The sequence below is a fragment of the Stomoxys calcitrans genome, chromosome 5, assembly GCF_963082655.1.
Source record: "Stomoxys calcitrans chromosome 5, idStoCalc2.1, whole genome shotgun sequence".
NCBI classification, from domain to species: domain Eukaryota; kingdom Metazoa; phylum Arthropoda; class Insecta; order Diptera; family Muscidae; genus Stomoxys; species Stomoxys calcitrans.
Genome location: NC_081556.1, coordinates 11,565,773 through 11,588,418, shown reverse-complemented (window position 1 = coordinate 11,588,418; position 22,646 = coordinate 11,565,773). Strand labels below are relative to the sequence as shown.

General features: G+C 34.5%; 1 protein-coding gene across 1 annotated transcript; it reads right to left on the bottom strand.

Moving 5' to 3' along the window:
• Positions 1–339: 339 nt before the first annotated feature.
• LOC106082566 (centrosomal protein of 131 kDa) lies at positions 340–16,773 on the bottom strand. The gene is made up of 11 exons (XM_013245157.2): positions 16,689–16,773; positions 8,302–8,968; positions 6,189–8,229; positions 4,809–5,070; positions 4,513–4,750; positions 4,264–4,446; positions 3,983–4,200; positions 3,484–3,921; positions 3,148–3,319; positions 643–764; positions 340–579 (listed from the first exon to the last, which is right to left on the bottom strand). Exons 2-11 carry the CDS (start codon positions 8,359–8,361, stop codon positions 447–449), a joined length of 3,867 nt encoding a protein of 1,288 aa, XP_013100611.2. The 5' UTR covers positions 8,362–8,968; positions 16,689–16,773; the 3' UTR covers positions 340–446.
• Between the last annotated feature and the right edge of the window lie 5,873 nt (positions 16,774–22,646).

The window sequence follows — 22,646 nt, the reverse complement described above, 5'->3', positions numbered from 1 at the left end:
CATGGTATACACCCATCCTATGGTTGTGTGTATGGAAATAGTAAATATGCCTTTAGAGGGTTAATATGTCGTTTACTAAGTGTGGACACAAACCACAGGGTGTTATTGTCATTGCAGAAAACTTTTACTTCAAAAAATTTCTGTCGAAACACCCAGTGTATGCCTTTAGTAGTAGGAGAGAAATGTAGATGGAGTATAATAACCGCAAAATACACATTTTTGAATTTGAAAATTTAAGTATAATAGTTGAAGTAAGTTATAAAGATAAGCAGCCAGACATATTTTCCATGGAGGGCTGTACTCTAGTACAGTAGCAAATATTAAAAAAAAACAAAATCCTTTAATTCTTATAGCTCTACATTTCTATATATTTTTTGAGCTTTATTTTCCTCATTTTTATAGAATTTTAAATGTTTTAAACATTTCCATACTTCTCTACTCTCATCTTACTTAACACAATAATCCTTTCGTTGTTGCCGTATAACCGCTTCCAATTTGAGGCAACGTTCTCGCAGTCCACCATTTTCCTTTTGCAATATATCAATGGTGGCATCCTTCTTTTCAATGGCTTGTTGGACTCTGAAATTTGTTGAAGTGTAAGTTCACATTGTGCGCCTTTAGGGTCTAGAGATAAATACAAACCTTTTGTGTATCTTTTGTATCTCTTCATCTCTCTCCAGTTTTAGGGCTTGAACTTCATTTTGAATCTCATTGCGAAGATTCTCGCGTAATTGATCACGTTCCATAAGAAATTCAGAACACATCTGGAAGTTGAACAAAGAAAAAAAAATTGAATTAAAAAATCCAAAAAATTATATTTTTAGATTATGATGAAGACTTAATTTGAAGTATTTAAAAACAAAATTTGACAACAACCAGTAAGGAAAGGCAAAAGTTGGGCGGAGCCGACTATTTAATACCCTGCACCTACCCTACAATTACAAATTCGAACAATAGATATATTGGGTTGCCCAAAAAGTAATTGCGGATTTTTCATATAGTCGGCGTTGACAAATTTTTTCACAGCTTGTGACTCTGTAATTGCATTCTTTCTTCTGTCAGTTATCAGCTGTTACTTTTAGCTTGCTTTAGAAAAAAAGTGTAAAAAAAGTATATTTGATTAAAGTTCATTCTAAGTTTTATTAAAAATGCATTTACTTTCTTTTAAAAAATCCTTTTCGTTGACATCTGAACTTCCGCATATCTGGTGATGTGCATTAGCATCACTTTCTACAATGAGACTTTTCTTCCCTACAGAAGCGGCTTCAATCATCATCTTAACGTTTGAAGGCGGCATCTTTGAATCGTGTGCCATATATGGGGAAGCCAGCCAGATGAGACTTGTTTATTACAAGACTGGCTACTACTTAATCTTCAGTGCTTAGCGGCGAAAGAAGAAAAACATTTGGACTACTCTTTGCAAGAATACAGGCTCTGTGTCTCTCATTCCTCGTACCCTTGAGAAGTTTAAATTCAGGAATTCTTAGTCCACGAATCATTCCTCCACACACTCATGGTTCCTGGATAAGAACCACGTCAAATCCCCCTGCCATCAGGAGGAGCTTTAGTGCTGCCGAAGCGGCCTTACAATGGTGGAGTTTTATCTGTAGAAACCGGACCATAGTCAGGATTCAGAACTTTGACCACTGTTGTGTTAGTCTCGTCTTCTGATTCCAGCAGGAGTTCATCCTCACAAAATTCGTTAGAACTTGCCATGGTGAGCTTCCGTACGCATCCAGGGGCGGGTGAGAAAGTTGTGAAACCACTCTTCCTCAGGACACTGGACACTTGCGGTGTGGACGATTTCTCCTTAGGTGCTTCACTAACTGCTGCTATCAACGCACTTTCTGCCTAGTCATCCAAGTATTGATTCATTGCCCTAGTCATCCAAGTATCGATTCAGGATCTTAAGGGGACCCTTGGTATCCAGGCATGCACCATTGGTCGATATCTTTGAGAAGATTGTTTGTTTGGTTTTTTTAGCTATACAAAATTGCCGACTTTACTTCTATATACTTCTTATGGATGTAGGTCGTTGGCCGTTACAAAATATTACACTAAACAATTTTAAAATACTTAAAAATTGTTTCGTACTACACTCAACCAAATTTGTTATTCAAAACAGCAACAAATGTTTGCTAAAACAGCAGTTTTTGTCTGCTGAAAGTGGGAAAGCAGACATTAATGCTGTTTCAGCAAACATAGGGCTGATGTATTAGCAAACATTTCTTGCTGCTATTTCAACTAACAAATCGGCTGTGTTGAGTTCACAAGAACTTAAATCGGGAGATCGGTATATATATATGACAGTTATATCCAAATATAGACCGATCTGAACTTTATTGAACACGAATTTCGAACGGCCTTACACAGTCGACTGAGTAAAATTTCGTCGAAATCGAGTGATAGACGTGATTTTATTGTTCCAAGAACTTAAATAGGGAGAGCGATAAGTATAACAGCAAAGTTAAAATATAGCACGTTCCTCACCTTACTCGGTACGAATGTCAAAGGGACTAATAGATCTCACCGGTTAATAAATTCACCTTTTATGGGCCCAAATCCTTAAATCAAGAGATCAGTAGCAACATGCAAATTTAGGACTGATCTGGGCCAAATTAAACAGGGATGTCGAGAGTCCTTACATAACTTACAAATTCAAAATTTAAGTGAAATCGGACAATTAATGCATCAATTATAGGCCTTAAATCGAGAGATCGGACTATATAACATCTATATCTAAATCTGGACCGAACTGGGACATATTGAACAAGGATTTCGAGAAGCTTAACACAGCTCTCTGTTCGAAATTTTACCGAAATTGTTAAATTAATGTGACCTAAATGGGCCTAAGACCTTAAATCGGCAGATCGGCATATATGGGAGCTATGTCAAGATATAGTCTGACATAGCCCATCTTGGAACTTAAACTGCCCAAGAACAAAAAAAAGAATCAGTGCAAAGTTTCAGCACGGAAATGGATATTTCGATGTGTTGCAAACGTCCTTCGGTGGTGGGTACAAAAATGGTTTTCTGACCCGGCCGAAATTGTCGTTACTTTTAGAATATCCCTAAATAAATTGAAAGTGTTTGAGAGCAATCTCCCTTGTCTGTGACTCCTTATGTCTATAAATGGTTTCTACTTACCTTCTTACTGTGTTCAAACTCAATTTGCAATTGTTTTATTTCCGCTTGGAAATTACGATTTTGGGCATCAGATTCGGCCAGTTTTGAGCGAGTGGCATTATATTTATCTCTCATTGATTTCTCGACAGTTTCTAGCTCCTGCAAATCCTTTTCGTATTTCTCACGCAAACGACTACAAACGAGAGATAAAAGGTTTTATCAGCAATTGCTTAGGGCCCTAAGTGCAACTTTTGCACTCTCTCATAATGCAATGTTGGATGCAATCGTACTGCTCATCTTGTGCAGTTTTCACTGCACTTGAGTGGACACTCTTAGTCCCTAAGCTATGTTTCCTACCTTATTTTGTTTTCAAACTCCTCATTATTCTTCAAAGCTTCCGCATCCATTCTCTGTACTATGGCATCGATTTGACGATCCCTCTCCGCACGATAATGTTGACGTATGGCATTCTCTTTTTCCACTTGTTGAGATTTGCAATTGTTTTCGTATTCCTTTTTCCAAATCTCAAAGTCAGCTTCATACTGTTTCTCTATGCTGTTGATGCGATTCAGGAATTTCTCTTCCTGCTTGGACATTTTCTCATGCAGTTCGGTAACAGTTTGTCCCAATTCAGTTTCTTTTTCGCGTTGCCACTCCGAACGTTTGGTTTGTAGTTCCACGTCTTTGGCTTTTAATTCGTTTTGCAAGCGTTCTTTTTCACTACTAAAATCTTCGCTAAGCTTTTGTTTTTGCTCATCAAAAGCTTGGCGTTCCTCTTCCAATTGGCGTTCGAATCTGTGAGAATGAATGAAAAATGAATTTTTGAAATGCATAACAGTTTCTTTTTTTGTTATACCTCTCTCTTATGGCATTTCTCTCCTTGCTTATAATGGACTCACGATCTTGGGCACATGATTCTCTTATGCTGCTCTCAATTTGCTCATGCTTTAAGCGGGCATCTTCCAAAGCATCCAACAGCTGTTGCTGATGGGCTCTCTTCAATTCGGTAATTTGTTGCTGATGATTGCAGTTCATTTTGTTGATTTCTGCCTCCAAGCCTTTAACAGTTAATTCCTAAATTTTTGTAGTCAATTTTTTGTATAGTGCATTTTTTGGACAGAAAAATGGTTAATTTACCTTAATTTTCTTGGTATTCTCTCGCACCCAACGCTCTCTTCGAATTTTCTCCCCGGCCAAGGTGGTCTCTTTGACGCGAGTCACTTCTGTCTCCAATTTGTGTTCCCAAGCTTGATTTTGACTCTCCAAACGGCGAGTCAAAGCAGCTACTTTCTCACAAAGCGAACCTTTGTCTTTGAGTAGCTGATGAGAATGGGAATAAACCCTTAAAACATTTGGTACTCTCTTTAACTTCTCTCACTAACTCACCTGTTCTATAAATCCTTGATGCCTCTTCACTATGGTCTCATAGTGTTTCTTTTGTTCCTTCATTCGATTGGCAGCATTGGCTTTTTCTGCCCTTATAGTTTTTTGCTTTTCGGTACGTACCTTCATCACATGCTCTTTGGAGAGATGTACAGCATTGGCCAACTCATTAGCTCTCAAGCTGAGAGCAATGATTCTGCGTGCAAGCTGATGATTGGGAAGCATTAACAAATCGGAAAGTCTAAGGAAAAGTGAATTTAAAATATTTTTTTTTTTGGTTTGGCAAAGCAAACATTTACTTGGGCACATCTTCAGCTATATCCGGTTCCACTACAAACTCAACTTCCGTTCTATTGGTGTCAGGCATAGAGCGTCGGGTCTCCAGCAAAGTCTTCTCACAGCTATCCTCTACATTATCCAAGTAACTTAAAATGTCCCTAAACTTATCTGGGGATTTTGGGGGCACGACGGAGGACTCTCCTGTTGGATGGGGAGTTCCAATGCTGGGAGTGCTGCTTATTTTAAGATCCATTTCGGAATTCATGCGTTCGGCGAAGTTGTCTGGAAAAGACGAAAATAAAATCAATCAAATTCGTTGGAAAACATTTTGGGACCAAATTTTTTATAGAAAAATTTTTGGACCAAATTTTTTATAGAAAAAATTTCAAAACCAAATTTTTTATAGAAAAAATTTCAAGACCAAATTTTTTATAGAAAAAATTTCAAGACCAAATTTTTTATAGAAAAAATTTTGGGACCAAATTTTTTATAGAAAAAATTTTGGGACCAAATTTTTTATAGAAAAAATTTTGGGACCAAATTTTTATAGAAAAAATTTTGGGACCAAATTTTTTATAGAAAAAATTTTGGGACCAAATTTTTTATAGAAAAAATTTTGGGACCAAATTTTTATAGAAAAAATTTTGGGACCAAATTTTTTATAGAAAAAATTTTGGGACAAAATTTTTTATAGAAAAAATTTTGGGACAAAATTTTTTATAGAAAAAATTTTGGGACAAAATTTTTTATAGAAAAAATTTTGGGACAAAATTTTTTATAGAAAAAATTTTGGGACCAAATTTTTTATAGAAAAAATTTTGGGACCAAATTTTTTATAGAAAAAATTTTGGAACCAAATTTTTTATAGAAAAAATTTTGGGACCAAATTTTTTATAGAAAAAATTTTGGGACCAAATTTTTTATAGAAAAAATTTTGGGACCAAATTTTTTATAGAAAAAATTTCAAGACCAAATTTTTTATAGAAAAAATTTCAAGACCAAATTTTTTATAGAAAAAATTTCAAGACCAAATTTTTTATAGAAAAAATTTCAAGACCAAATTTTTTATAGAAAAAATTTCAAGACCAAATTTTTTATAGAAAAAATTTCAAGACCAAATTTTTTATAGAAAAAATTTCAAGACCAAATTTTTTATAGAAAAAATTTCAAGACCAAATTTTTTATAGAAAAAATTTCAAGACCAAATTTTTTATAGAAAAAATTTCAAGACCAAATTTTTTATAGAAAAAATTTCAAAACCAAATTTTTTATAGAAAAACTTTCAAGACCAAATTTTTTATAGCAAACATTTTGGGACCAAATTTTTTATAGAAAAAATTTTGGGACCTAATTTTATAGAATAATCTTTTCGCTGCCAACAAAAAATTTTTCAAACTTACCCTTCTTCTTATCCTCCTCAATCTCTTTGATCACCGAAACAATTTCATCATAGGTGGAATCATCCTGCGACTGATCCAAAGATCTGGGTGAATTTTTATCGTCCTCCTCGTCGCCATCCAAAGCCGACATGGCATCCAAAGTTTCGCGAGTAAATTTCTCAAAAGAATCATCGAGAGAACCATGTTTGGTTAGAGTAGACTTTGAGCGATGATGGCTCTCCTCATGCATGGACATCCAGGAATCGATTTTGTCTAGATTGAACTCATGAAGATTGGAATCTTCGCGTAAATTACCAAAACTCTTGGCCTTTTTGATGTTATTCTGGGTCAAAGGGGCTATGGAGGTTTTTGGGGGTTTGGTTTTGGCATTAAGCGAGTTATGCGAAGACATAGAGGAGGTGATGGTGGTGGTGGTGGTCGAGGAGCCTGAGGCTGGCAGTTTCTTTTGTTCAGCCTCTGAGGTCTTATTGTTCTCTTTCTTTTTGATGATGGAGGCGGTGGAAGCGGCTACTTTCAGGTAGTTGTTGATCACTGTTTCGGTGGTGCTTTTCTTGCCTGCCCCACTGGTTGATGATTCCAATTTGTTGTCCATTTTCAGAAAATCCTTTTTGCCCACCTCACTTTTATAGGTGTTGATGACATTATTCTTCTCGGCTATATTATTGGGTTTATCCAAAGGCTCAGAAGAAGCATGGGAAGGATTGGAATATTTGGAAAGATACGAGGGCAATTCGAAGTTGTTTAAAGTGGAGGCATGACTTTTTGATTTGCCTTCGTCTAGAAGATTTTTTACCACCGAATTTTCCAATTGCTCGCCCACAGCATTTTTATAATCCCTTATTACCTGGGACTCCTCGGGTTCTTTGAGATCTCTGGAGATTTTATGGCTGGGAGAAGAGCTGGGCTTGTCCATAGTCGTGGAGCTCTTTGAAGGTCCAATTTCAGTTTCTGCTCCTATATTTGAGGGTTTCTTAAGGGTATCGGCATAAAATTTACAATTGGGCAAATTGCAATAACACTTGGGACTTGAGGGATCCTGCAGGCTACTGGATGATGATGATCGGGTGCTGCAGGAACAATTTTCCGAAGGACATTTGGGATATTCAAAGGTTTCAGCTACAATTTCTTCACCATTGGCTGTGGAACCAAAATGCACTGATTTTTTCAAATTTAAGGAGCAGAGATCTTTGTCCAGCTGGCTGGTATCAGCAGGCTTTGTTTTAAAGTTATAGTCCTCAGGTTTGACAGGACCAGGAGCCGATATACTTTCAGTTTGAGATTTTAATGAGGGATTTTCATAGAATGAGGGATGTGCTGGATTATCATAATCACTGGAGTCCTGGTCACTCACCACTTCGGTGGAGGGCTTGGAGAAGGATACCCTGCCGGGAAGATCAGGCTTCTCAGCCTTAAGGCTGGCAATTAAGGCCTGGGCACTTAAGGAGGCGGAGGAGGAGGAAGTATGTTGATAGCTATAACTTTCCTTGGTGGTCACTTGTCCTGTCCTGCTCGTGTGCTGCATAGAGGAGGCAGAAGTCACCTTTCGCGTAGGTTGTCGCAAGGTTGTCATAAACTTTTCGTTGTTAAGGGGTTTGTGCAGACTGGTGTAACTGTTGGAGCGCCTATAGGAACTTAACTCCGATTGGTTATCGCGGCTGGAGGAGGCATCACCATCGCTGTGCACCGTGGGCGTAGAATCCCTGCAAAGCCAAGGCCTTTTGATGGGCTCTTCAAGCAGAAGCTTCAGCAGACTGGAGGAGGACACCGATTGGAATTTGTTGAGTTTCCTCTTGCCTAGATTCAAATGGGAAAATTCCGAATCGGTGGTGGTGCTAAACGAGCCACAAGGACTTTGAAAATTGCGGCCAAATTTTGGATCTGCCGATTGAGGTCTCAGCGAAAAGGGCGATGTTTGATGGCGCCTATCAAAATAGCTGGCCGACCTGGGGCGTAGATTGGCCGAGCTGCGTACTGAGGATTTCCAAAGATTGCTTTGGGAGGAGAACTTGGGTTTGGGTTTTTGTCGCGTCGCCAAATTTATCTGCAACAAATAGTGAAAGTCTACAAAATTGTGCATGTAGAGAAGGGCTCTGGAAGGAGTTTGAAGACTTACCTGAGATCCCCGAAGACTTAAATCCATACTAGGCTTATCTTTTGTGTGGAACTTTAACATAGACAGACTTCATTTATTGGCAATTTTTCTTCTATCCTCCACAATTTTTGACATTTCTTCCATTTTTTTACAAAATATGAAAATTTGTTTTTTTTTCTCAAATAATTTGCCTTGTCCTACTTTGTTTTTCAATAATCCTTTATATTTTACTTTGGCTTTCTTCTTTAACGGCGACACCACCTTTACGTCCATACGCTTGGACTTACTTTGAGGTTTTGTCTTGGCCATATGCCACGAATTTCCTTTGACATGGCGTCACCAGGGCAATAATGCTATTGATTTGTAAGGACCTCACTCACCCCTTTGTCCCGTGACATTGTCGTTGAGTGTGGCCGGCCGTCCGTGCGGCGTGTGTTAATGGTCAAGCAAGGTGCATTTCTGGGGGAGAGTTTGTTCGTGCCACCCTTCATTGTGATAGTAAAAGGCATGTGGCTAAGATGTTTTTGAAGTTTGTTGAAGGTCCAAGTGTGGGCTACCCTTTTGTGTTGCCCAAAAAAGACTCTAAAAGTTGCATAGTGTGGTGTTCCTGTTTGTTATGTTGCCAAGTTGGTTGTTTACAAACATCAGCGCACTTCTTTGAGACGACAGGTGTTTTTTGGAATGAAGGCTAGATTCACAAAAAGAGAAATAAAATAAGAGCATTTTATGTTATTGACAGTATAAACAATGTGCCGACTAGAAAGAGAACGGAAGAGTTAAAGAGAAAGTGTTGTAACGAATTGCAAGCCAAGTCCTTTTACGAACAGTTTAATAAACTTGCACCATGGCCTGAGAGCGATAAGTTTGTTTTTTTAATTTTTTTCCTAAAAAATTGGAACCGAAAATTTTCTAAAAAAAAGGTTCTGGAATCTATTAAAATTGCTAGGAAATTTATAGAAAATTTAGCAACATTTTTTCTATAAATACCGAGGAAAAAATTTTTTCATAAAAAATTTTGTTGCAAATTTTTTCTATAAAAAATTTGGCCCCGAAATTTTTTCTATAAAAAATTTGGCCCCGAAATTTTTTCTATAAAAAATTTGGCCCCGAAATTTTTTCTATAAAAAATTTGGCCCCGAAATTTTTTCTATAAAAAATTTGGCCCCGAAATTTTTTCTATAAAAAATTTGGCCCCGAAATTTTTTCTATAAAAAATTTGGCCCCGAAATTTTTTCTATAAAAAATTTGGCCCCGAAATTTTTTCTATAAAAAATTTGGCCCCGAAATTTTTTCTATAAAAAATTTGGCCCCGAAATTTTTTCTATAAAAAATTTGGCCCCGAAATTTTTTCTATAAAAAATTTGGCCCCGAAATTTTTTCTATAAAAAATTTGGCCCCGAAATTTTTTCTATAAAAAATTTGGCCCCGAAATTTTTTCTATAAAAAATTTGGCCCCGAAATTTTTTCTATAAAAAATTTGGCCCCGAAATTTTTTCTATAAAAAATTTGGCCCCGAAATTTTTTCTATAAAAAATTTGGCCCCGAAATTTTTTCTATAAAAAATTTGGCCCCGAAATTTTTTCTATAAAAAATTTGGCCCCGAAATTTTTTCTATAAAAAATTTGGCCCCGAAATTTTTTCTATAAAAAATTTGGCCCCGAAATTTTTTCTATAAAATATTGGGCCGCGAAATTGCCTATAAAAAATTTGACACCGAAATTTTTCTATAAAACTTTTTGTCTGAAATCTGCCTGTTCACGAGGAAGACGAAAGAGTGCCAATTTGACGCACCACGTTTCCTTAATAGAACGATTTCGATATCTGACAAAGTCATATACTTAGGAATGATTTGTCAGATATCGAAATCGTTCTATTGAGTCCACTAGACATAGATTGGAGACTATTCTAGATATCCGACACATAGACATACAGATTAAGTGTATAGGAGCAGGTCATACCATCGCGGTATACTCGAGGAATGGAAGAGGTGTCGATTACTTGAGTGTGAGGCACTGCTGCCAGCGTCACAGTCTTGGATAGACGGAACTCTGGTATTGCCATCTGTGAGATCATGCTACACAGATAGATAGAGTGGACCTGGGCAGAGTGGGGGTCTGCATTGAAAACCCTGCGACTGATATCTGTTTTCGACTATCTGACCATAATACGATCCAGCAGGCGGAGATCCGGGCGATCACGGAATGCGAAAGGTGGTGTAGCGAAATTTTTTCTATAAAAAATTTTTTTGCAAAATTTATATTGTCATTTTGTTCAAAAAATTTTCTTAACACATTTTGTTTCGAAATTTTTCTATAAAAAATTTGGTGGCCAAATATTTTCTTTAAAAAATTTGATCGCATAATTTTTAATATAAAAAATTAGATCGCAAAATTTTTTCCACAAAAATTGGCACCGATATTTGTTCGGTCAAAATTTGGTTGCGAAATTTTTTCTATAAAAAATTTTGGCTCATAAAAGGTGAATTTATAAAGTGATTTCGCTGCAATTAGGCACAATGAGTTGTGTTAGGCCCCCCGACACGTACCGAGTATGTATATTTCGATAAAACTGCAATAATTAATTTAATTATTATCTTAACTTAAGGTCCTGGACCCATAACAAGCGTATTTATCGTCTGATTAGCTGAAATTTGGTTTAGCGAGTTGTATTAGGCTCCTTAACATCCCTTTTCCATACGGCCGAGATCGGTCCACATTTGGATGTAGCTGCCATATATACCGATCTAAGTTTTTGGTCCATAAAAAGTGAACCGATTTCGCTGAAATTTAGCACAATGAGTTCTGTTAAACCCTTCTACATTCGTACCGACTATGGTCAAGATACCGATCTCCCCATTTAATTTCTTGGGACAATAAAAGCAAGTTTATAACTCGATTTCCCTGAAATTCGATACAGTGGGCTGTGTTACGCGAGGACGTCGATTGTGAATATTTTTACGGACAGTAAACGGGCCATCAGGGCAATGTTGGTTGTCGGTAAGGTCACGAACAGTCTTGGAGTGTAGAAGGAGATTAACGCCTTCTCTGAGAATAGCACGATCCGCATCGTTTGGGTGCCGGGCCCTAGCGGAGTAAGGGGAAATGAGAAAGCATAATCAATATAATATATAAATAATTTGGTAGCGAAATTTTTTCTGCAAAATCTTTGGTCGCGAAATTTTTTCTACAAAAATTTGGTCCCGAAACTTTTTTCTATAAAAAATTACTCAGCAAAAGTTTCTCTATCAAAAATTAAGTAACGAAATTTTTCCTAAATATTAGGTATCGACATTTTTTCTACAAAAATTTGGTGGCGAAATTTTTTCCATAAAAAAATTAGACAGCGAAATTTTCTTTTTCAAAATTTCAGTAAAATTTTTTTTTTCTCAAATATTTCGTATTGAATTTTTTTCCATTCAAAAGATGGTTTCGAAATTTTTCATTAGGTACTCTTTAGCTACGTAAACTCTTGTTTGTTTGGTGTTCTAGTTCTGTTGCCCTGTTACAAGATCGTTGGATTTTCCCAAGGAAAATAAAAAGTTCTCACGCCGTCCATGAATTTCACTTCAACCAAAAAATGGTGTGCCCTACAGTTTCATTTGTTCTGCCTTTTTCATTCAACATTCTAAAATTCTATTTCCGGTTTACCGGTTTAATAACACATTCGCACAATATGCAGCACAGATGTTAAGTGCTATTTCCCTTAATATGTGAGCACACTTTTCAAAAGTATGCCATTGAGCGAACGCATGCGCACAATAGGCATGAAAAATAGAATTTCCGCAACAGGTTTTTATCCAGAAATATTGTTTTAAAGTGTAATTTTAAGAATTAGTGAATGGGAAACCCATAAACCGGAAACAGCAAGTCTCTCCGATAGTTTTCTTCAAAATTTTGTAACGTCTTTTTTGGAATTGTGGGAAAATATTTCGAAATTTTAAAACCAGTTTTAATGTTCTACCAGGCTAACAGAGAAAATGGCAGAAAATTAAAAAACTAAAAAGTAAAGGTTTTTACTTTCTGTTGTTGTTGTTGTTACATTTGTAACGTTCGTTCTCACACATTTCCGGCTTAAAATGATCATTCCATGTGGGCAAAGCATATGAAAGGTGACAGATGGTATGTCCGTTACGACCGACAGCACACTTTACTCTGTAAACGTTCTTAAAAAACACAAACGCTTAAAAAAACAAAACACAGATTCCCTCAAGCAGGTGCTATGTATGATTTTTGGCCCTTTCTAAAAACGGAAGTAAATGTGTCGTGACCTATGAACTGTGGTGTTTTCTTTTTTGGGAAAAACTGCTGTTCGTGGCTTCAGTGTGGGAAAATTTTTCGAAATGATGAAACCAGTTTTTCAATTACACTGGGTTGGCAGAAAAAACTAAAAGCATCAAAAGAAATTTTATTTACAGAAAGAAACATATGACAAGATCGAGAGAAGATATGACTCGAAAATGGGCTAATGCTACCAATTTCGTAAACAAAAACTTTTGGTACCAATTTTGCATCAAAAAATTTTGCAACCGATGTATACAGAAAAAATTTCGCGACCAAATTTTTTATACAAAAAATTTCGCGAACAAATTTTTTAAACAACAAATTTTGCGACCAAATTTTTTATAGAAAAAATTTTGGGACCAAATTTTTTATAAAGGGTGATTTTTTTGAGGTTAGGATTTTCATGCATTAGTATTTGACAGATCACGTGGGATTTCAGACATGGTGTCAAAGAGAAAGATGCTCAGTATGCTTTGACATTTCATCATGAATAGACTTACTAACGAGCAACGCTTGCAAATCATTGAATTTTATTACCAAAATCAGTGTTCGGTTCGAAATGTGTTCATTCACCGTAACGTTGCGTCCAACAGCATCTTTGAAAAAATACGGTCCAATGATTCCACCAGCGTACAAACCACACCAAACAGTGCATTTTTCGGGATGCATGGGCAGTTCTTGAACGGCTTCTGGTTGCTCTTCACTCCAAATGCGGCAATTTTGCTTATTTACGTAGCCATTCAACCAGAAATGAGCCTCATCGCTGAACAAAATTTGTCAAAATTTGAACACATTTCGAACCGAACACTGATTTTGGTAATAAAATTCAATGATTTGCAAGCGTTGCTCGTTAGTAAGTCTATTCATGATGAAATGTCAAAGCATACTGAGCATCTTTCTCTTTGACACCATGTCTGAAATCCCACGTGATCTGTCAAATACTAATGCATGAAAATCCTAACCTCAAAAAAATCACCCTTTAGAAAAAATTTCGCGACCAAATTTTTTATAGAAAAAATTTCGCGACCAAATTTTTTTATAAATTTTTTATAGAAAAAATTTCAAGACCAAATATTTTATAAAAAAAATTTCAAGACCAAATTTTTTATAGAAAAAATTTTGCGACCAAATTTTTTATAGAAAAAATTTCGCGACCAAATTTTTTATAGAAAAAATTTCGCGACCAAATTTTTTATAGAAAAAATTTCGCGACCAAATTTTTTATAGAAAAAATTTCGCGACCAAATTTTTTATAGAAAAAATTTCGCGACCAAATTTTTTATAGAAAAAATTTCGGGGCCAAATTTTTTATAGAAAAAATTTCGCGACCAAATTTTTTATAGAAAAAAATTTGCGACCAATTTTTTTATAGAAAAAATTTTGCGACCAATTTTTTTATAGACAAAATTTCGCTACCAAATTTTTTATAGAAAAAATATCGCGACCAAATTTTTTATAAAAAAAATTTCGCGACCAAATTTTTTATAAAAAAAATTTCGCGAGCAAATTTTTTTAAGAAAAAATTTCGCACCAAATTTTTTATAGAAAAAATTTCAAGACCAAATTTTTTATAGAAAAAATTTCAAGACCAAATTTTTTATAGAAAAAATTTCAAGACCAAATTTTTTATAGAAAAAATTTCAAGACCAAATTTTTTAATAGAAAAAATTTCAAGACCAAATTTTTTATAGAAAAAAATTTCGCGACCAAATTTTTTATAGAAAAAATTTCAAGACCAATTTTTTATAGAAAAAATTCCAAAAAACAAATTTTTTAGAAAAAATGCTAACCTAAATCCTGTCATGCAAAATGTCAGCCAAATCGGGTAAGAATTGCACCCTCTAGTGGCCCAAGAAGTCAAGATCCAAGGTCGGTTCATATGGCCCATTTACAATCCCAACCGACCTACACTAACAAGAAATATTTGTGCAAATTTTCAAGCGGCTAGCTTTACTCCTTCGAAAGTTAGCGTGATTTCGACAGACAGACGGACGGACGGGCATCGGATAGATCGACTTAAAATGTCATGGCGATCAAGAATATATTCATGGGGTCTTAGACGATTATTTCGAGGAGTTACAAACAGAATGGCGAAATTAGTATACCCCCATCCTAAGGTGGAGGTTATAAAAATAAAGATATTGAGCTGAAACTTTGCACAGATTGGGTTTTCTTGTCCATAGGCAGGCTAAGCTCGAAGATGGGCGATATCGGACTATATCTTGATATAGCCCCCATATAGAACGATCTGCCGATTGAAGGTCTTAGGCCTACAACAGCTACATTTATTATCCGATTTTGCTGAAATTTGAGACAGTGGGTTGTGCTCGACATCCTTCTTCAGTTTGGCCCAGATCTATCCAGATTTGGATATAGCTGTCATAGACCGATGTCTCGATTTAAGGTCTTAGGCCCATAAAAGGCGCATTTATTGTCCGATTTCGCCGAAATTTTGGTCAGTAAGATGTGTTAGGTCCTACGACATCTTTTTTACAATTTGGCCCACATCGGTCCAGATTTAGATATAGCTGCCGATTCTTGATTTGAAGTCTATAAAAGCCTATAAAAGCCTATAAAATGCGTATTTATTGTCCGATGTAGCCAAAAGTTGGAACAGTGAGTTAAGTTAGGCCCTTCGACATCTTTCTGCAATATGGCACAGATCGGTTCAGATTTGGATATAACTGCCATATAGACCGATCTCTCGATTTAATATTTTAGGCCCATTAAAGGTGCATTTATTGTCCGATGTCGCGAAAATTTATGTCAGTGAGTTGTGTTAGGCCCCTTAATATTCTTCTTCAATATGGCTCAAATCGGTCCAGATTTGGATATAGTTGCCATAAGACCGATCTCTCGATTTAAGTTCTTGGGGTAATAAAAGACGCATTTATTGTCCAGTTTCGTCGAAATTTGGGACAGTGAGTTGTGTTAGGCCCTTTAAAATTCTTCTTCAATATGGCTTTGGATATAGCTGTCATATAGAATGATCTCTCGATTTAAGTTCTTGGCGCAATAAAAGGCGCATTTATTATCCGATTTCGCTGAAATTTGACACAGTGACTTTTATTAAGCTTTTCGATATATGTTTCCTATATGGGTCAAATCGGTCTATATTTGGATATGGCTGCCATATAGACCGGTCTCTCGATTTCAGGTATTTGGCCCATATACGACGCATTTAATGTCCGATTTCGATGAAATTTCTGACAGTGAGTTGTGTTACGCCCTTCGATATGCTATTTCAATTTGATCCAGATCGGTCCAGATTTGGATATAGCTGCCATATAGTTCGATCTCTCGATTTAAGGTTTTGGCCGAATAAAAGGCACATTTTTCGTCCGATTTCGTTGAAATTTGATTTGTGTTAGGCTTTTCGACATCCGTGTCCTATATGTTTCTGATCGGTCTATATTTGGATATTGCAAATTGCAAATTTTGCCCATGAACATTCCTCTAAGGAACAGGGGCAAACTTCTTACATATTAATGAGTGCAGTCCGATTCATATTTAAGCTCAATGATAAGGGGCCTCCTTTTTATAGCCGAGTCCGAATGGCGTGCCGCTGTGCGACACCTCTTTTGGAGAGAAGTTTTACATGGCGTAGTTCCTCACAAATGTTGCCAGCATTAGGAGGGGAAAACCACCGCTGAAAATTTTTCCTGATGATCTCGCCAGGATTCGAACCCAGACGTTTAGCGTCATAGGCGGATATGCTAACCTCTGAGCTACGGTGGCCACCCTATATTTGGATATAACACTCACTTAGACCACTCAATATCCGCGTCGAATTTGATCCAAATCGGACCATATTTCGATAAAGCTGCATTGGGTGCATAAATTCTATTCGGTTGGCCAAAAAGTAATTGCGGATTTTTCATATAGTCGGCGTTGACAATTTTTTTCACAGCTTGTGACTCTGTAGTTGCATTCTTTCTTCTGTCATTTATCAGCTGTTACTTTTAGCTTGCTTTAGAAAAAAAGTGTAAAAAAAGTTTATTTGATTAAAGTTCATTCTAAGTTTTATTAAAAATGCATTTACTTTCTTTTAAAAAATCCGCAATTGCTTTTTGGGCAACCCAATATATTCTTCACCGGATTATGATGAGGGGTGGTTTACATACATACCCTAGGTGGTGGATATCCAAAGATCGGTCCGGCCAAACTCAATGCCTTTTTACTCGTTTTAAAATATTTTTTAGAAAATTTTTCTCGGTTTGTTTTTTTTTTTAATTATAATTATTTTTTCTTAATTATTTTTTGTTGAAATTTATTTTTTAAAATTTTTGTCTTGAAATTTTTTCCAAAAACTCATACTACCATCCATTGACATTTTAGGCCATGGCAACCTACCAAAATTCACAATGGCCGACACTTTGTTCGGGTGTTTTCGTATATTTCAACAAGAACTCAGAAACGCAAAAGCATGACTAGCTAGTCTTTCAAGTGCATATGCGATACATTTCTATGCATTTTCGGCCAAAAGCAAGCATTCGTTGGACACAAAAACCATTTTAACAGAAAATAGATTTTAATGTACTAAAAAAGTCTCAATACCATTTGAATAACATGTTTGCCTGGTTATTGAACCAACAAAAACAAGACACTTCCCATAAATTACTCTTGCGGGTAAGAGGCAAATGGGCCAATGTAAAGAAAATGTCACTTCAAAGATATTTTTACAGTCTGGGGATTATGAGATTTAGAATAAATTTTTCTAAATATCTATGATGGTCTGGACTGAAAAGCACCTCTTGTTAAATGCTTATTGCCTGGTATAACCATAAACATTACCGTGGCATTAGTATCTCATCAATCATATGAGCAGGCTTATTGTTGGCTAAAGCAGATTTCTATTTGTGATCACTGTTCGTATTTCATTCATTTTGTAATCAAAGACGCTGCTCAACTTTCCTCCTACTATCAGATTCAGTTAACACATTAATCATATTTCGGGAATTATGAAATAGGCGTTAAACAGTTTCTTTGTGATTGCTTTGTTTCAGATCGAACAATGGAGGTCTTTCAGTTTGAAAATTTCTTTGAAGGGTTCTTAATTTATGCTGCTTTCTTTTGTTGTAAACATTTTGTCACTCTCATTAATTTACATAATTAATTGTTTTAGAGATAATTGTTTGTTTTTAAGCAGGAGAGCAGAAATTTCTGAACCATGAAGACCACCACCACGCACATATTTTTCTTTTGTTTAGAGGGGGTCCACATTTTCGAATCAAAATATTTTTATTGTTTTAGCCCCGAAAAAAATGGAAAGTGAAAGGGTAAAACCACCTCGTATGGCAGAATAATAAGCCATCAGCTTTCTAAGCAAGTAAAGGAAAACACCCCAAAAACTAAAACTACACAGGGCGACCTTTCAATTTTTTACGCTGTATAATCATGATCTACACCATTGGGATCCATTTCATTGAAATTGAAATGTTTGTTTTTCTGACAGTAAATCAAAAAAATGTTAATAATCTCAAAATGTTGATTTTGATTAGGAGCCCAGCATTTTTAGCTGACCTTACTTTTGGCTGAATTTTGTTTTGTTCAGAGCATTCTGCATTTCATTTGTTTGTTGTTTTCATTGATAACTATTTCCACATCCCTTTGGAAAGAAATACCCACGCAGACACACATACACCAAGGCAAGTCATAATAGAGTGTGTGCATTGTTTTTGTAATGTTAACAAAACAGCCTTTGGCTGTAAATGATAAAGGCCACTTTCCATAGCCAAGAGACTTGCTTCACAACAAAGGTGCACAGTGAAAAAATATTATTCGAGAAAAAATTATTAAAAAAATTTAAGGCAATTTTTTTTTAGAAAAAAATTGGAGTCAAGTTTTTTTGTAGAAAATAATTCGAGAAAATAGTCGGAGACCAATATTTAGGAAAAATTTCGCATAAATTTTTTTATAGAAAAAATTTCGCAAACATATTTTTTATACACAAAATTTCGCAAACAAATTTTTTGTATAAAATTTCGCAAACAAATATCGAAAATAAATTTTTTTATTGAAAAAATTTCGCAAAAAAAAAAATTTTATAGGAAAAATTTAGCAACTAAATTTTTTATAGAATAAAATTCGAAACTCAATTTTTTGTAGAAAAAATTTCGCAAACAAACTTTTTATAGAAAAAATTTCGCAAACAAATGTTTTTATTGAAAAAATTTCGCAGACAATTTTTTTATGAAAAAATTTCGCAACAACTTTTTTATAGAAAAATTTTCGCAAACAAATTTTTTATAGCAAAAATATCGCAAACAAATTTTTTGTATAAAATTTTGCAAACATTTTTTGTATAAAATTTCGCAAACAAATTTTTAGAAAAAATATCGCAAAAAAAAATTTTTTATTGAAAAAATTTCGCAAACAAATTTTTATTGAAAAAATTTCGCAAACAAATTTTTATTGAAAAAATTTTGCGGCCATTTTTTTTTGTAGAATAAATTTCGAAACCAAATTTTTTAAAGAAAAAATTTCGCAAAAAAATATTTTATAAAAAACTTTCGGCAAAAATTTTGTTTGAGAAAAAAATTGCGCAGACAAACTTTTTATAGAAAAAATTTCGAGACCAACTTTCTCATACAAATTTTTTATAGAAAACATTTTGCAAACAAACTTTTTATAAAAAATATTTCAAAAATAATTTTTTTTATTAAAATATTTTCGCAGACAAAATTTTTTTTTTTAAAATTTCACAGACAAATTTTTTATAGAAAAAATTTCGCAAACAAATTTTTTGTAGAAAAATTTCGCATAAAAATTTTTTATAGAAAAAAGTTTGCAAACAAACTTTTTTGCAAGTTTTTGCAAACAAAAAATTTCGAGACCAAATTTTCTAAAGAAAAAATATCGTAAACAAATTTTTTATAGAAAAAATTTCGTAAACAAATTTTGTGTAGAAAAAATTTCGCAAAAAAATTTTTTATAGAAAAAATTTCGCAACAAGATTTGTTTGACAAAAAATTTCGCAGACAAATTTTTTATAAAAAAAATTTTGAGAACAACTTTCGTATAGAAAAAATTTACTTTTGTATAGAAAAAATTTTGCAAACAAATTTTTTATGAAAAAAAAAAAATTCGCAAACAAATTTTTACAGAAAAAATGTTATGCTCAAATTTCCAATAGAAAATAATTTGCAATTTTCTTTTATGGAAAAAATTTTGCAGTTTTTTTTATGGAAAAAATTTTGCAATTTTTTTTTAGGTAAAATTTCGCAAACAAATTTTTATAGAAAAAATTTCTCAAACAATTTTTTTGTAGAAAAAATTTCGCATACAAATTTTTTATAGAAAAAAATTCTCAAATAAATTTTTTATAGAAAAAATTTTGCAAATAAACTTTTTATAGAAAAAATATCGATAGTAATTTTTTTTGCAGAAAAAATTTCACAAAGAAATTTTTTATAGAAAAAAATTTGGGACCAAAAAATTTCGAGACCAAATTTTTTATAGAAAAAATTTCGTAAACAAATTTTGTATAGAAAAAATTTTGCAAACAAATTTTCTATAGATAAAATTTCGCAAACGAATTTTTAATGGAAAAAATTTCGCAAAAAGATTTGTTTGAGAAAAAATTTCCTGACAAATTTTCTGTAGAAAAAATTTCGCAAACAAATTTTTTATAGAAAAAATTTCGCAAACACATTTTTTATAGAAAAAATTTCGCAAACACATTTTTTATAGAAAAAATTTCGCAAACACATTTTTTATAGAAAAAATTCCGCAAACAAATTTTTTATAGAAAAAATTTCGCAAACAAATTTTTTATAGCAAAAATTTCGCGACCAAATTTTTAAAGAAACAACTAAAAGGTGTTAAGTTCGGCCGGGCTGAACTTTGGATACCCACCACCGCGGGTATATATGTAAACCACTTTTTGTCATAATCCGGTAAAAAATGCATAATGTGTGCCCCCATAGCAGCTTTATCGAAATATGGTCCGATTTGGACCAAATAAGACACGTATATTGAGAGGTCTAATAGGTAAAAGTCATTGTTCAATTTTGTAGAACAAAATATTGGTCCTTTTGCTAGCCATATCCAAATATCTATCCTATCTGAACCATAAACGACACGGATGTCAAAAAGCCTAACATAAATCACTGTGTCAAATTTCAGCGAAATCGGATTATAAATGTGCCTTTTATGGGGCCATGACTTTAAATCGAGAGATAGGTCTATATCTATCGGTCTATCAAGATGTAGTCTGATATAGCCCATCTTCGAACTTTACCAGCTTATGAACAAAAAAGAATCTGTGCAAAGTTTCAGCTCAATATCTCTGGTTTTAAAGACTGTAGCGTGATTTCAACAGACAGCTAGATCGTCTCAGATTTTTACGCTGATCAAGAATATATATACTTTATAGGGTCGGAAATGGATATTTCGATGTGTTCCAAGCGGAATGACAAAATGAATATACCCCCATCCTTCGGTGGTGGGTATACAAATTTCAAGGTCAAATTTTTTATAGAAGAAGGTTAGGTTAGGTAAGAGTGGCAGTCCTTTACAGACTCACTTAGCGACAGACCAAAGCTTTTGGCGGGAATCGAACCCACGACCCCTACACTGGTAATCCAAGCACGTTATCAACTCGGCTACCGGGGCGCCCTTTATAGAAGAAAGTTCGTAACAAAATTTATATAGAAAAATATTTTACCCACTGTATAGAGTTTTACAAACGGTTAGAAGAAGAGAGATGGAGGCTTTACAGAAATCACCAATGATATGAAATTGAAGAAACTTTTGCAGCGGCCTTAGCAACTTGCGAGGCCTATCAGTTGATAGTTCTTTTTATACCCACCACCATAGGATGGGGGTATACTAATCTAGTCATTCCGTTTGTAACTCTTCGAAATATTGATCTAGGATCCCATAAAGTATGTATATTCTTGATCGTCTCGACATCCTGAGTCGATCTAGCCATGTCCGTCCGTCTGTCGAAATCACGATAGCGGTTGAACGCGTAAAGCTAGCCGCTTAAAATTTTGCACATTGGGCTATATCGGTTCAGATTTGGATATAGCTCCCATATAAACCGATTTCCCAATTTGACTTCTTAAGCCCCTGGAAGCCGCAATTTTTGTCCGATTTGGCTGAAACTTTGCACATAGTGTTCTGCTATCACTACCAACAACTGTGTCAAGTACGATCCAAATAGGTTAAGAACCTGATATGGCTCCCATATAAACTGATCTGCCGATTTGATTTTTGGAGCCACTGGAAGCGTCAATTTTCATCCGATTTGCCTGAAATTTTGCACACAGTTTTCTGTTGTGACTTTTAATAACTGTGCCAAGTAAGGTCCAAATCGGTCAAGAACCTGGTATAGCTCCCATATAAACCGATCTTCCGATTTGACTTCTTGAGCCCCTGGAAGCCGCAATTTTCATCCGATTTGGCTGAAATTTGGCTCATAGTGTTGCGAGCATATAAACCGATCTCCCAAGATTCAAGATTCGGCTCTGCCGAATATAGCACGCTTTTACTTGTTGAGTTTTAGGTTTGAATTAAAACAAAATTGTGGTGATTTAAGTTTTACATTAAGTTTTATTTTGTTAAAGTAATCCAATATAAAATTTAGTTAAACCTAAAGAATCTGAAAAATAATATTCATAAATTACAAAAACCAATTGAGAACTACATGTGCGTATAAATTTAATAATGCAAATTGATTTTTTATTATTCTATATTATAAATCCATGTATGTTAAAAGTTTACAAAATCTCAAAAAAAGAAGCAATACTTCCGATTCTTTCACGAAAAGGAACGTTGCACAGCATGGATTATCTTCAGCATTCTTTTAATGTTAAGTTATAGAATTGTGATGAATGTTTATTCAATACATGCATGCTTTATCAAGTTGGCAAAAGAACTAGAAGAGTTCTTTAGTCTATTTTAGTATATAAAATCTTTTTTAAAATACGATTTTTGTATTCTTCAAGAGTGGGCTATATCATGTGAAACATTTCATATTCAGTAAAGTGGTCAACATTATATGATGATGTAGCTGCTAAATTATGGAGAAGAATTTTTGATGATGAACTGCAGTACACAAATTAATTATAGGCGAAGCAT